At 40.7% G+C, this 16052-nt stretch overlaps 1 protein-coding gene across 1 annotated transcript in view; it reads left to right on the top strand.

Annotated features, from left to right (window-relative positions):
• The first annotated feature begins 5026 nt into the window (after nucleotides 1-5026).
• IL23R (interleukin 23 receptor) overlaps nucleotides 5027-16052 on the top strand; it is a 49375-nt gene continuing 38349 nt past the window's right edge. The window contains exons 1-4 of the mRNA XM_087719496.1: nucleotides 5027-5176; nucleotides 10883-11014; nucleotides 13439-13717; nucleotides 14854-14977. Coding sequence (XP_087575622.1) covers nucleotides 10921-11014; nucleotides 13439-13717; nucleotides 14854-14977 — 497 coding nt within the window. The 5' untranslated portion in view covers nucleotides 5027-5176; nucleotides 10883-10920. The remainder of the gene's footprint in view (nucleotides 5177-10882; nucleotides 11015-13438; nucleotides 13718-14853; nucleotides 14978-16052) is intronic.

The raw sequence follows: 16052 nt of genomic DNA, 5'->3' as shown, positions 1-16052 counted from the left end.
TCTGTATCAAGCAAGCTTGAGTACACACATGCACAGAATTATGCTTGTATATTCAGAATAAAATATTGAAGCATCTAGAAATATCTCTATATCTCATCACACATTATAAAAACTGAAAAGCATATATATCCAATAATACCACAATGTAAAATGTAAGAGTACTTCTTGTTATGTACCATTTATAGCTTACATAAATATTAAATGTTCTGATAATCACGTTTTTCTTATCAGCTCCTTATTTCACTATCACATGTATGTATGCTTCTGCTATTCTCTTTATGTGTCAGCAATTCAAGGAAATTAAATCCACAAGTTTAGAGACTGGAACTATGTTTAATAATACAAGCTATGGTGAAGGAATCTTGAAAGCCTGGCTATGCTTTTCTTCCTGCCCTCTTATATCCCAGGGAAGCCATTTTAGCTTCTTCCCGATGTTTTCTTTGTTTCCTGAGCTTAAAAAATGTTTTTGTATATGTTGTTGTAACCCTTTCTGCATAATTTTTCTGAGGTAACCTCTAAGACTATATTATGGAGTAGATTTTTGTCACACATACAAAAGCATCAGCTATGTTTTCTAATGGGTCACATGTATTCCATATAGATCTGGCCTGTGAATGTGCACAATTGTTCTCCATGTGGATCAGCTATTTCCACTTGGTACATGTTTGTAGATTTGTAGATTTGTAGATTTATTGAACATTTATAGGCCGCCCTTTTCCCTGAGGGGACTCAGGGCGGCTTACAACAATGGGGGAAGGGAGTGCAAGACAAGACATAAAAGAAAAACGTGAGTAAAAAAAATTAACCATAAAACACAACATTCACTCAAAATTCAGGCGGGGTGAGAGTAAAATCCTATCCCCAGGCCTGACGGGATAGCCAGATCTTGAGGGCTGTGCGGAAGGCCTGGACTGTGGTGAGGGTACGGATCTCCACGGGGAGGTTGTTCCATAGCGTCGGAGCTGCAACTGAGAAGGCTCTCCTCCGCGTAGTCGCCAGTCGGCACTGACTGGCGGATGGAATTCGGAGGAGGCCTACCCTGTGCGATCTGATGGGACGCAGGGAGGTAATTGGCTGAAGGCGGTCTCTCAGATAGCCAGATCCACTACCATGGAGCGCTTTATAGGTGGTAAGTAGGACCTTGAAGTGCACCCGACGATCAACAGGTAGCCAGCGCAGCTCACGGAGGATCGGTGTTATGTGGGCGAACCGTGGTGCGCCCACTATCACTCGCGCGGCCGCGTTCTGGACTAGCTGAAGTCGCCGGATGCTCTTCAAGGGCAGCCCCATGTAGAGCACATTGCAGTATTCCAGCCTAGAGATCACAAGGGCTCGAGTGACTGTTGTGAGGGCCTCCCGGTTCAGGTAGGGCCGCAACTGGCGCACCAGGCGAACCTGGGCAAATGCCCCCCTGGTCACAGCTGACAAATGATGGTCAAAACTCAGCTGTGGGTCCAGGAGGACTCCCAAGTTGCGGACCCTGTCTGAGGGGTATAAATTTTGCCCCCCCAGCCTGATTGATGGAACGTTAGCCAAATTCTTGGGAGGAAAACACAACAGCCACTCGGTCTTTTCCGGGTTGAGCACCAGTTTGTTAGCTCTCATCCAGTCTTTAACAGCCTCAAGGCCCCGGTTCATCACGTCCACCGCTTCATTGAGTTGGCACGGGGCGGACAGATACAGCTGTGTATCGTCCGCATATTGGTGGTACTTAATCCCGTGCCTCCGAATGATCTCGCCCAGCGGTTTCATGTATATGTTGAATAGCAGGGGGTCAAGACCGAGCCCTGCGGCACCCCATAGGTTAGGGGCCTCGGGGACGATCTCTCCCTCCCCACCAACACCGACTGCGACCTGTCCGAGAGGAGGAGAACCACTGTAGAACAGTGCCGCCCACCCCCACCTCCCGCAGTCGTCGCAGAAGGATACCATGGTCGATGGTATCGAAAGCCGCTGAGAGGTCAAGGAGAACCAGGATGGACGCATGGCCTCCATCTCTGGCTCTCCAGAGATCATCGGTCAATGCGACCAAAGCGGTTTCTGTGCTGTAACCGGGCCTGAAGCCAGACTGGAAGGGGTCAAGATAGTTTGAACTGAAGCATACTTGTTTGATTTCAGGGATGGAGAAAAACTTGCATGTTCCACTGAGTTTTTTCAGAGAGGAAGAAGCAGAGAAAAAAAATACAAGTACATTGGAAGTAGTGGGGAGTAACTAGAGACAGGAAAGGAAAATGCTGGGGAGATTAGAGAACAAACTGGCAGAAAAGCATGCAGAGAAGAATGGGAAACAAGTAAGAAGCACACCAGCCTTGATGACTCTAGATTTTGGGGAAAAGCTAGAATAATCAAAATATACTAAAATTTGGTTTTGCTGAATTGTATCCCACCTGCATGGTAGAATTTCTAGAATACAATGATTATATATTTCAGTTTTGAAAATATATATATTTCATTTTATGCACAGGACTAATTTAGATGTCCTTCCTTCTTCCCTTCCTCCCACCTTCTGAGTTTTCTCAAGGAGCCCAGAGCATTGACCATAACACTCTTACTTCCAACTTTTCTCACAATAGCCCTGTAGGAAAGGTTGGGCTGACAAAACATGATTTTCTCAAAGACATCCCTTGAGTTTCAGTGGGTGAAGGTAATTTTAACCTGGGATTCCCCAGCCTAAATTCAGCATTGTAAGAACTAAAATTGGGTCTCTTTTTTTTTTTTTTTTTGCCTTACAAATCCTGCCACCACCCAAACTTAGCATCTCAAAAATTGGTTCATTCATTTCCTGTTGAACTTAACACATTTCTTTTAAGTAAAAGCAATCATCCAGCTTCAGGAAAAAAAACAAAATCAATAAAGGATGAACTCACTATCACCATGATTCCCTAAAATCCTTTGAGATATGTCTATATAACTCTGAAGTATATAAAACAGTTACTTATATATCTATAAAATATCATGTGGCACTGTTCCCATACTAAACATTTACTATGGAATTGCTGTTCAAAGTTGTCGTGTCCAATGTTTTTTTTCACTCTAAGGTATCAACAGAAGTGTTCTGAAGTTAATGTTTCACATTCCATAGAAGCGTGATGGCAAACATATGGCACGCATGCCACAGGTGGCACACAGAGCCCTCTCTGTGTCACCCTAGCCCAGCTCCACCATATGTCAACCTCTGTTTTGCTGCTTGCTTTTCGGCTGCCATTGAAACAGGGAGGGAGGGCATGGTATTTGGGAGTGGAAATAATCTGTACTGGAGGATTGTTGATTGGGAATTGTTCTCACCATCTATTGCGCATTTGGCAAGGAGGGGAGTTTCCCGCCAAAGCCAACTGTCTGGCATACCAACCTGATTATGATTTTTGAAGATGTGTCCCAGCTGACAGCTGTGGAGATATTGGATTGGGCTATGGACTGGGGTTACCAAGGGGAGGGGAATGGGTCATGTATTGATATCAACTCCTTCACGCGCTTTTGCTCAGATCCAGCTTTGCTTAGCTTCTATTTATTTATAGTCAGTAAAAGTACTCTTATTTCTGCAAAATGGAGTTGAGTGGTTTCTTTCTTGGTTATTAAGTGAAGCAGCCTTGACACCATGCATGTGTGCACATTTCTCCAGCCAGTTGGTCTTTGGGTCTCTGCCGTGCATGCATCAGGTTGGGGTGCATGTGGGGGATGCTCACATTGCATTTTGGGGGCTCACACAGCGTCCCCGTGCCCCATTTTCACTTCCATGGTGGTGTAGGAGGCCTTCTAGGCCCAAATCAGGGCAAGAGCGGCTCCCTGTGTTCCCTGTTTTGAGCCTAGAAGGCCTCCTGCACCAATCTGGAAGCAAAATGGAGCACTGTGGTGCCACATGAGGCCCCCCAAGCCTCATTTTGGGCCTGGAAAGTCTCCTGCACCAATCTGGAAACCAAAAATGGGTAAAGGGGGGTTGTGCATGCATGCACAGGAGTCGGGCATGCATGCACGGGGGAGAGGCATGCGGGGGGGTCACATCTGCATTGCATTATGGTGTGGTCGCGTACGCTTGCTATTGCATGGGCGCACGGGTGCTCTCGGCACACAGCAATAAAAAGGTTAGCCATCACTACCATAGAATATAGAACAGTTTTTAATGGCTTTGCTGTTCCTCAAGATGCAAGAGAAAAATAATAAAATATCCTATGATATATTTATTTAAAATATTTAACGTTACGGAATTGTTTTTTATATATAATACTGCAGTGAGACTATTATATGCTCAAAAATAGAAAGGCTTGACGGAACTTGCAGAGATGGCTAAATTAAACTCTTTGATTGAGAAAAAAAATCTTCATTTATGTTCAAACAGAAAATCTTTTATAGACCTTTTGTGTGAAGCAAAAAGATGGTTCTGATGATTTGAAAAAAGTTAGATAATAAAGAAAAGTGAGGTGAGTTTTTTTCTGTAATCAAGAAAAAGAGAGAACTTTGTTAATGTACTGACTTTTTCTGCAAAGGAAATAGCTTGTTCTTTTTTTTCCTTTATGATTCTTTCTAGACATTTGCTTATATTTGTTTCCTTTATTGCTTCTGCTCTCTTACTTTTTGTTTGTTTTTATGTGTTTTGTAAAACATAAGATATATACACATATAAAGAAGTGAATCCTTTGCTATGCAAATAGATGAGCTTTCTTATTGCTGTTTGGAGGTAACCTTGCCAATAATTTTTTTTTGTGCCAATGTTAGCTGTTTTGCTACTAACTAAAATTGAAAAGAAAAATATATACAGTAATTTTGATCAGACAAATTGATCCAATCCTTGTTTTCAAGTTCTCAGAAATGAATTTTTAACTCAGCTCTGTACTATAAATACAGAACAAACTTTATTCAGATGGAACTGATAGAACCTGGAGGACATGAGAGGAGTGGGGAGAAAGCAATAGAAATTTGATAATTGTGGGTTTCCCCACAGAGTGACTCACAAAATAAACATTTCTTAAGCAAGAAACACTGAAGTCTTAACAGGTTCTTCTTACTCAAGTAGGTCATGACTAAGAAGCTGCCTTTTTCTCCTCTCTTTCTATTGGGGCCTCTAGCAGTGAATTCTAAAGGGCATACATGCAGTAAGAAATAAGACTTTCATTCAGCACCTGCTAGGAGTGAAATCAAGTTCAAACACAGAAATGAGACACGTGGCTGTATGAAGAAAAAGGTAAAAATATATTTAAGTAATTGATGCAATGAAACTATGAATTCTTCTTTTCTAGACAGAATGGGAAAGGGAGAGGGAGAGAGAGGGAGAGAGAGGGGAGGGAGGGAGGGAGGAGAGGTGTCTGCAAATCTTCTACAGCAATTTATTTGTGTTTATTTTTAAAATTTGAGATAAAATAATAGTAAATGAGAAGGGGTGAAGGTTTAATTTACATTTTTTTAAAAAAGTTAATGTAAGTCTTCTATTTTCTATATTTAACTGCTTTTCCAAAATACAGATTAGGTTTAGTTCCTTTATTCTTTTGTGTTGAAAATATCTTTATGAAGCATTTTGAGCAGATGTTACATGATTACAGCCTTTTCCTTCTGAGTTAACTATGTTGATTCGCTAACAAAAGTATATTGCATGCAAAAGTATATAGCTGCAAAGTCTACTTTTTCAGATTGCAGATACTGCTGAATCTATTTAATTGTGCCAGTTCTTATAATATGTTATAGTATAAAGTGTATTTATAATAAAATTGATTGTATACTTATATTTACTAAGAACTATAATAAATACAACCAGTTGTTTCTTCCGGTAGTGGGATTCAGCCAGTTCATATCACTTTGGGAGAACCAGTTGTTAACTTACTGAGCGGTTTGGTTATTGGAAGTAATCATTAGGGCAGAGAACCGGTTGTTAAATTATTTGAATCCCACCACTGGTTTCTTCCCAATAAATACAAAAGTAAAAAAGTATTTTTATATATTGAGCTTCTCCTTCCCTTTCCCCTCTCTTCCCCCTTCCCCCCTCCCCTTTCCCCTTCCCTTAACCACTATACCTTAACCACTATACCAGACTGGCTGTCTTTTTTCTACCTACTGTTAGTGTATAGGTTAATTGTTTTAAAGATGAACAAGTCCATTGCCATTACTATTACTACAATGCTGGGAGGAGGAGGAGGAGGAGGAGGAGGAGGAGGAGGAGGAGGAGGAGGAGGAGGAGGAGGAGGAGGAGGAAGTTATAGCTTTGCTATTGGCACTATTGTAGAGATACGAGATGTTCTGTCTTTGTCATAAAACACATCTGTATCATAGAAAAATCTGCTAAGAAATCAACTAAAAGAAAGAGATCCTTATCTGAATCCTAGTTGCTTTCATCTTATACCATGAAGCAAATGCTACTGAGTCAATTGCCCAAAATGATAAATTTAGGGGATTGCCAGTTACGTTTGATTTCCAAAGTGAAAATCTGGAGAGAGAAAAAACACCTGAATATTGATAAGAAGGAAACTAAAAGGGCAAATCAAAGCATTCAGATCTCCAAAGAAAATACTAAAGCAATAGACCTTCAGCTACAGTCTAACATACAGAAATGGAAAGAATTTTCATGTTCAGGAATTCTTCAGCATGATTTCCAAACCAAGTGAACAAGTGAATAAGAGAAAACGATTCCTTCAGAAAAAGGAAATCTTGCATTAATGAGGGGGATGGGAAGAGAACTCAAAGCCTTTCCACCCTGGAATTTGCAATATATGTTAAGCAGCCTGGAAACTCCAATTTTACTCCTTGTTCTGGTGACTCTGACCCTTTTATCTCTGTGATTTAATTAATCTTTATCCCCAAGCACCCAATCCTTTCTCCTTAAATTGTAAAACGCTCTATGATAATAGAACAAAAATGAAGTATTAGTCACCTGTTTGGGGCAGCACTATCCAGAGGTGGGCTTCTACCAGTTCGGACCGGTTTGAATAGGTAGTAACTTGGTGGCCTGGGTCACTGGAACCGCCAGCAACCTAGGCATGCCACGCCCCTGAACCGGTTCTCTCGGTGACACCATAGGTGCCGCCATTTTGTTCTGGGCTTTTACGCATACTCAGAAGCATTTTTAGTACTGCGCATGCGCACGTAGCACACATCAAGCGTGCTCAGCACATCCCTGAGTGAGCTGGCAGTAGCAGCAGCCGGAACCCACCCCTGGCAGTATCTATGTCATCAGCTCATCTTTGACTTTCATTAGAAATTTCCCTCCTTAGATAACCTCTGGGGAGGTCTTTGGGACACAGGGCAATTTCAAATCTATGTTCACCTTGTACAGACAAGATATTTAACATAGTATTAGTTTACTATGAGAATGATAGAGACATAGCACATAATACAGAGTTACATAGAGGACACAATTTATGGCAGGGCATTACATTGTTATGGCAAGGAATGGGATCCATTAAGATTGGCGAATACGCATGTACACAAAATAAAAACGTAAGAAGAAATGCAAAAATGATAACAATGAAAGTTGTTTAGCTATTCAGCCATCAATGGAAGGGGATCAAGTATTAAACTAAGAAGAAGAAAATTGCAAAGAAGCTGAACTCTTTGCATTGGTCTTCACTGCAGAAAATGTTGGGCAATGCCTAAACTGTTTGTCAAGAAGATAAACCGTGTAGATGATTATCCTGAAAATAGATTAGTTCTACTTGATGAAGAGAGAGAGAAAAAAGGTCCTGGTAATACCAAGCTATAAACTTGCTTCCATTATTCCAAAAGTGGTATTCAGCAGGTTCTGACCAGTTCTGGAGAACCAGTAGCAGAAATTTTGACTAGTTCAGAGAACCGATAAATACCACCTCTGACTGGCCCTGCCCTCATCTATTCTCTGCCTCCCGAGTCCCAGCTGATCGGGAGAGAATGGAGATTTTACAGTATCCTTCCCCTGCCACACCACACCCACACACCAAGCCACACCTACAGAACCGGTAGTAAAAAAAATTGAATCCCACCACTGCATTATTCCAATGTGAAAAGGAGTTAATGTTCTCATTCAAAAGATGAAGCAACTTCCAAAGATTGGCTTTGTCTCAGTAGATTGTAAAGCAGACATTCTAACAAGATTTTTAAAAACAGACTGTGGCAGGGAGGGGTTGAGGACCTTGCAATTTACATTCAGTTTTGCTTAATACCTTTTGGGGATAAATTAAGAAAAACCATAAAAATGCAATTATAGAGCATACATACAGGTAATCCTTGCTTAACAACAGTTCATTTAGTGACCATTCAAAGTTACAACAGCACTGGGAAAAAGTGACTTCTGACCATTTGTCACATTCACAGCATCTCATGATCACATGATCAAAATTCAGCCACTTGGCAACTGACTCATTTATGACAGTTGCAGTGTCCAAGGTCATGTGATCACCTCTTGCAGCCTTCTGACAAGTAAAGTCAATGGGAAAACCAGATTCACTTAGCAACTGTATTAATAACTTAACAACTGGGGCAAGAAAGGTAATAAAATGGAGCAAAACCCATTTAACAAATGTTTCGCTTAGCAACAAATTTCGGGCTCAATTGTGATTGTAAGATGAGGATTACCTATATGCGTTTTTGCTGAAGAGTCTGCTACTGCATCAGATTAGAATCAGGGACAACAGATTCAAATCTTTGCTAAACTATGAAGCATTCTGAGTAATTTTGGGCCAGTCACAATTTTTTATCAAATGTTCTTAAAGATATTAGTGATATAAGATTAGAAGGCAAGAAGGGCACTCATATTTTGCTCCTGAAGAGAAAAGGTTAGCAAAAAATGAAATACATAAGAAAAGTATCTTCTTACTAATAAAGGACAATATTTGCAGCTCTGGGTTGTAATGAGGGGTCTTTGGTGCTCTGGTTGTTGTTTCTTTTCAGATGTTTCATTACCAAACTAGGTAACATCATCAGTGCACTCTTTGGGTAATGAAATGTCTGCAAGAAAACAGCCAAGCTCAGAGAACACCAAGGACCCCTCAGAATCACCTTAGGTTTATAAAACAAATGTCTATCAAAAATCACTCAGCAAGAGTAAATTTGTAAATTTGTTTCACTTGAAAAATATTTTAACAAAAGTTGCTCGCTATACAACCTTGTTGCCCGGGGTTGGTGGTGGTGGTGGGGGGGGGCATGTCAGCTAGTAGCTTGCTTGCAATAGCAATAGCAGTTAGACTTATATACCGCTTCATAGAGCTTTCAGCCCTCTCTAAGCGGTTTACAGAGTCAGCATATTGCCCACAACAACAATCCAGGTCCTCATTTTACCCACCTCGGAAGGATGGAAGGCTGAGTCAACCCTGAGCCGGTGAGATTTGAACAGCCAAACTGCAGAACTGCAGTCAGCTGAAGTAGCTACAGTGCTGCATTTAACCACTGCGCCACCTCACCTCTAATAAATTGCAGTAGCTGTAAGACAAATGTCTTAACTAATTCGGTCTCTGCCCCTCAGCTTCCTTTTCACCACATACCCAAACTGCTGATGAAGCAGAAGGAAACCATGAGCAGTTCACTGAAGGGATTATTAGACAAAGGACCTAATTTTGATGGGCCCACTCATGATCAAACAACAGATCAGGACCTTTGCAACTGCATGAACTCCTTGCTTCAAATGGATATAGAAATCCCACTTCAACACAGTTGCTCAAAAGCACCCATTCCCAAACCAAGTTGTCTATTGCTCTGCTGATAGCTAGTCTATTGCTAATGACCTTTGGCCAATGTCTGCTGCTCCTGGGCAGCTGCATCCATGCAAAGGGTTGCAAAGAAAAGCAGAATAGAGCCACAGGAAAAAACCAAATGGCAATGATAAGAAATTGAAGGGCAGGAAAGGAATCTTTATGGTATTGTAAGATATCTGTTGCCCTTGTGCATGGTTGCTGTGAAGAAAGCAAATTATCTTTTGGAGAGACTAAAATCATCTGAGAAGTGAAAGCCATGCTAGGAGTGGCTGATATACTGGCTGATATACATAGTTTGTACGGTTATGTGCTCAGACCAGCCATCTTTGTTCTAACGATGGTCTTAGAAGTACTTATGTAAATGTGCTCTTTTATCAACCATGCTTTTCAGAACAACAAACCTATGGCCATGTTGGTTCAATAAACCAAATCAATAGCAATAGCAGTTAGACTTATATACCACTTCATAGGGCTTTCAGCCCTCTCTAAGCGCTTTACAGAGTCAGCATATTGCCCCCAACAACAATCCGGGTCCTCATTTTACCCACCTCGGAAGGATGGAAGGCTGAGTCAACCCTGAGCCAGTGAGATTTGAACAGCCGAACTGCAGAACTGCAGTCAGCTGAAGTAGCCTGCAGTGCTGCATTTAGCCACTGCGCCATCATTTCAATAGATTCTGATTTTGAAGAACCTTAACAATTTACCTCTTAATCTTTTTTTTAAGTTGCAACTTTTTATTTTTTTAAACTTGTGTAACTCAAGAATGTCATTCTTCCTTTTTTTTAAAAAAATTCTTTGGGATGATGTTAGCATCTTGTAAAATTTGTAAATCAATCTGGCAAATTGCCTAAGAACTGCCTTGCCTAGAAACTCCTAACCTCATAGCATCTTTGATATTTATCTTAAAATTAAAAATTGTGGAGCTTAACCTAAAATAGTAATTATATTTTATAGCTGCTGACAAGCAGAATGAAATGTTTGAAACATTGTTTGCTGTGCTTAGACGTGGTTCAAAAATGTCATAGTAGTAAACCAACACTGGTATTGGGCTTTGTTAAGGAGAAATATGGGAAGCTAAATAGAAACTTCAAAAAAGAATCAAGGAATTTATTTCCAAAGCTAAATTTGTCCTTCCAGCTGTTTCATATTCCCCATTCAACATTCTGGTAGGATTATGTTAAACATTTTTTAAAGAAATATTGGTAGAGAAAATCATATTGCTGTTTTTTTTCTTTTAGACAATGCCTTTTGACAAAGGTCCAACATCTTCCAGATCATGGCAATATCTAAAGTATTGTTGATTTTAAACGTACTTTTCTGTAAGATCCCCCAAAGCCTTCTTTCTCATCGGTGCTTAGCTAAAGGGCCAGGTAAGTATTATATCCTTGTAGGCAATGGGACAAACTAAATACAGGTAGTCCTTGATTTACGACCATAATTGAGCCCAAATTTTCTATTACTAAGCAAGACAGTTGTTAAATGAGTTTTGCCCCTTTTTATGACCTTGCTTGCCCACAGTTATTAAGTGAATCCTGCACTTCTTAAGTCAGTAACAAGTTTACTGTGAATCTGGCTTCCCATTGACTTTGCTTTCAGAAGGTCATAAAAGATTATCACATAATCCTGGGACACTACAACTGCCATAATAATATATGCTACAATTTTTGTGTAGTATAACAGTGATACTGTGGTGTCATGCTGCACATCACATTATTTGCCTTTTCTATGTACAGCCATGCCTCTTGTGTTCCTAATCCCAGCCAATCAGTATTTTACCAGCTAGATTCTACTACACTTGGATACCCAGCTTGGTTCCTAGACTGCAATGTACCCATAAGTTATTTCCTTTGTGTGCACTGGTTTCCTGCTGCACCTTACTCTTACATTTACATATCATTGATTTTATTTATTTGTTCATTTGGTTGGTGGGTGGGTGGGTTGGCTGGCCGGCTGGCTAGCTAGTTAGTTAGTTAGTTAGTTATAAAGGAACCAGCCTTTTGTCAAGCAAAATGCCAACCTCTTCTGGAATTATTTTAATTCCTAGAATGAATTTCTAGGTAAGTACTTTTGAAAGATTATTTATTTATTTTTATTTATCAAATTTTAAAACCGCCTCTCTCCCTCACAGAGAGACTCTGGGCACTGTACAAAAGAAAATATTAAAAACCATAAAACAATATATAAACTTTAGAGTGGCAAGCAACATTAACAATTCATTGAAAGCCAGGAAAGGGCTTGCAGGACAATGACTAGCCCTACAACTGTGCACACTGTGCTTCCCCCAAAACATGGAGAATTTACCTCTAGTTATCTTGACCCCTTCCAGTCCGGCTTCAGGCCTGGTTACAGCACAGAAACCGCTTTGGTCGCATTGACCGATGATCTCTGGAGGGCCAGAGATGGAGGCTATGCGTCCATCCTGGTTCTCCTGGACCTCTCAGCGGCTTTCGATACCATCGACCATGGTATCCTTCTGCGACGACTGCGGGAGGTGGGAGTGGGAGGCACTGTTCTGCGGTGGTTCTCCTCCTACCTCTCGGACAGGTCGCAGTCGGTGTTAGTTGGGGGGCAGAGATCGTCCCTGAGGCCCCTAACATGTGGGGTACCCCAGGGTTCGGTCCTATCACCCCTACTATTTAACATATACATGAAACCGCTGGGCGAGATCATTCGGAGGCACGGGATAAAATACCACCAATATGCGGACGATACACAATTGTATCTGTCCGCCCCGTGCCAACTCAATGAAGCGGTGGACGTGATGAACCAGGGTCTGGAGGCCGTTAAGAACTGGATGAGTGCTAACAAACTGGTACTCAACCCGGATAAGACCGAGTGGCTGTTGTGTTTCCCCCCCAATAATTTGGCTAATACACCAACGCTTAGACTGGGGGGTCAAATTCTATACCCCTCAGATAGGGTCCGCAACTTAGGAGTCCTCCTGGATCCACAGCTGACTTTTGATCACCAGCTGTCGGCTGTGACCAGGGGGGCATTTGCCCAGGTTCGCCTGGTCCGCCAGTTGCGGCCCTACTTAGATCGGGGGGCTCTCACAGCAGTCACTCGAGCCCTTGTGATCTCTAGACTGGAATACTGCAATGGGCTCTACATGGGGTTGCCCCTGAAGTGCATCCGGCGACTACAGTTAGTCCAAAATGCAGCCGCGCGAGTGATAGTGGGCGCACCACGGTTCGCCCACGTTACACCTGTCCTCCGCGAGCTGCACTGGCTACCTGTTGGTCTCCGGGTGCGCTTCAGGATACTGATGACCATCTTTAAAGCACTCCATGGTAGTGGATCTGGGTACTTGAGAGACCGCCTTCTGCCGATTACCTCCCTAAATCGACCAATTAGATCGCACAGACTGGGCCTCCTCCGAATCCCATCCGCCAGTCAATACCGACTGGCGACCACGCGGAGGAGAGCCTTTTCTGTTGCTGCCCCGACCCTGTGGAACGAGCTCCCCATGGAGATCCGCACCCTCACCACTATCCAGACCTTCCGCGCAGCCCTCAAGATCTGGCTCTCCCAGCAGGCCTGGGGATAGGCTCCTAATTACCCGCCCGAGTGTTTGACTGTTGAATGAAAGTTGGGTTTTTATTACTTTTCTGTTGTTCACATATTGTTTTGTTTTGACCTTGCACCTCCCCTTCCTTGTGGTTGTAAGCCGCCCTGAGTCCCCTCAGGGAAAAGGGCGGCATATAAATCCCAATAAATACCTAAATAAATACCTAATGAATTGCTAAGGTATTCATAGTAATCCTCCCTCCTCCTGTTCTTCTTTTTCTTTTCAGGTATCATAGAGTGTTCTGGACGTGTGTGGACAGAACCAGCCCCAATCATTCAAATGGGCCAAAATGTTTCTATAAATTGCCATTGCATGGAAAACTGTCAGAAAGGAAAACTATCTCTGATCTTAAATAACAATGAAGTTGAGGATACACTCCTGTCAGTTATAAACCAAACTACAGTCCAGCTCAACCTTCAGAATTATAATAAGCCCTTTTCCACAGTGTCATGCCTTCTCAAAAGTGCTAGCCGACTGATCTGTGGAACACAATTTTGCATGGGATGTAAGTATCATGGCTATGCAGCATGAGCTAAGCCGTTCTAGAATACCTTAATTAATTTAGTATAGTCAATTATCTAAAGGTATGTTTTTGAGGTGGTACTTATGTTTTTTTTAATAGTCCATTTTCAGGAGGTATTATAGCTTGGTTTGTAGTCTAAGCATTATCTAAACTAAGGGAGCAAGCCAAGCCGTGTAGTGCAAAATGAATGGGGCTTAATCCTGGGTAAATATGCACATGTTGCACTCTAAATTGCATCTACTTTAAAGTAAGTATCACCAAAGTCAGTAAGACAGACTCCAAAACATGCATAGTCCAAATAACTTACATTATATGCTCCCAGGTAGACGTATTAAAGATTCCATGTTTATTTCTCAAATAATGGTAAACAAGTATTGCCAACAATAAATTTTAGCCTATGTTGCTAATTATACAATAGGTAGAAATGTTATTGACAGCAATTTCACATTAATTGGGACTGATTGTATATGCCATCTAGATGTACTTTTTGCTCTATATATAACCATTGGAGAAGTAATGGGAAATCCTGGTCACTGATTAAAGATAGTTAAGACAAATGAAAAATGACTGAGCTAATAGCCATTTTCTTGTGGGTGGTTTATAGCACTTTATTGCATCATCCAACTACTACTATGCCAATCATGGGAACATAGCTTATATTGTCAGAATGATAGTAGGGTGACATGACACTCAATGCTGGATAATAGTTTTTAGGAATTGTTTTGACACTTTTCTGAAAAGACCAGTATTGATACAATTTTAGAGACAAAATTACAAAAAATGCTAGCCGCAAAGGAACTAAATGCTGTTTTTAGGACATTTAATTGCTACACAATAAAGTATTTTGTGACAAATAAAAGTATTGTAAAATCAATTAGAGTATCAGTTATATTTTAAGATGAAAATTGCAAGTCTTCAAATGAATCTTATTCAAATTGAAGCAACTGTGTTCATTGGCACATCTTAGACGAAAAGGGGACTTAAAGCTACTTTGAATATATTCATTTAAAATGCCAAAGGAGATAGTGAGGAAATGTTTATTTAACAGAGATATATGATTATGTATTCTCTGGGTATGTTTTAAATTAGCATAATTTTGCAAACTCTTTGATTTATAGATCTGCCTGAAAAACCAGCCAATTTAACCTGCATGAAACCTGAGCAATCAAGTCATATGATCTGCACTTGGGAACCAGGAAAGAAAACACATTTAAACACTAACTACATTCTGTATGTGAAAAGGTAAGAAAAGTCTTTATCCCATGCTAGACATTTTATACCAAGTATTAGCAACTTTTAGAGTTGACTGGCATGATTACACAATTTTGCACAATGTTGTAGGTGCACCAAAATAAAAGTAAAATATCTGACCTTTCACAAGCATTCATATATTTTTGCCTGAGATCTTATGAGACCTCATGCAAGAAACAAAGAATTCGCAACATTTGTCAAACTCCAAGATTTTGGCCACTCTTGATAAAGCATAAAAACAACAATGGAATAATATCAGAAATGTGCTCAGATACCCTTCTTTCTGTTTTTAAGGGAAGTTTCAAGATCTTTCACTTTGGTCATGTCCTTTTACTTTGAATTAATTAATAGGTTCATGTTAACATTCTTATCAGATCTTAAATGTTTTTGTTTTCAATTATCAGCTGCCTGAATGTCTTTTGGATAAAATGATGCACTCTCTCTCTCTTTATCTCCCCACCCCCTCTCTCTTTCTCCTTTCTCTCTGTCTTCCACCCTCCCTCCCTATTTTTGAAGCTCCAGTCATCATTCATGTTAATTATACTGAGGATGAGATGCTTAGCAATTTCTCTGAAAAGATAAACTCCAACATTTTCATAGGTCATTCTTTTGACCAGCAGAGGATTGAGAAGGAAGGGAATTGTTTAATCACCAGACATTTTACTATACACCTCCGAGCCAGATGGTTTCTGATGTAAATATATATACAAGCATAAATTTGTATCTGGAATTTTTGAGAAGAGTGTTTTGGGATGGAATTTTATGGGGAAAAGTAATTGCCAGGATATCATTAAGCATGCTATGACTCCTCTGCTGACAAATGCAGCCAGCAGAGTCCAGCAGGGTTGGGACTTTGTGATATGTATTTGCTTAAAGTATTTGCTTAAAGTCTCATCCTAAAACTAGGTTAGCTACCAATTCAACTAAACTTTGACAAATGTGAAAGAATGGTATCTGTGCTGTGGTTTCCCTGCTTGGAGCCACAAACCAAGGTCAAACATTTTAATGCCATGCTTTTGATGAGTGAAAAAGAAAAATGTGACCCACTTACATTTTCTGCAAAAAA

This window comes from Thamnophis sirtalis, unplaced genomic scaffold (assembly GCF_051295495.1).
Source record: "Thamnophis sirtalis isolate CommonGarterSnake01/CBP01778 unplaced genomic scaffold, rThaSir2_p1.2 scaffold_7, whole genome shotgun sequence".
Lineage (NCBI taxonomy): Eukaryota > Metazoa > Chordata > Lepidosauria > Squamata > Natricidae > Thamnophis > Thamnophis sirtalis.
This window is presented reverse-complemented; position numbering and strand designations above follow the sequence as displayed.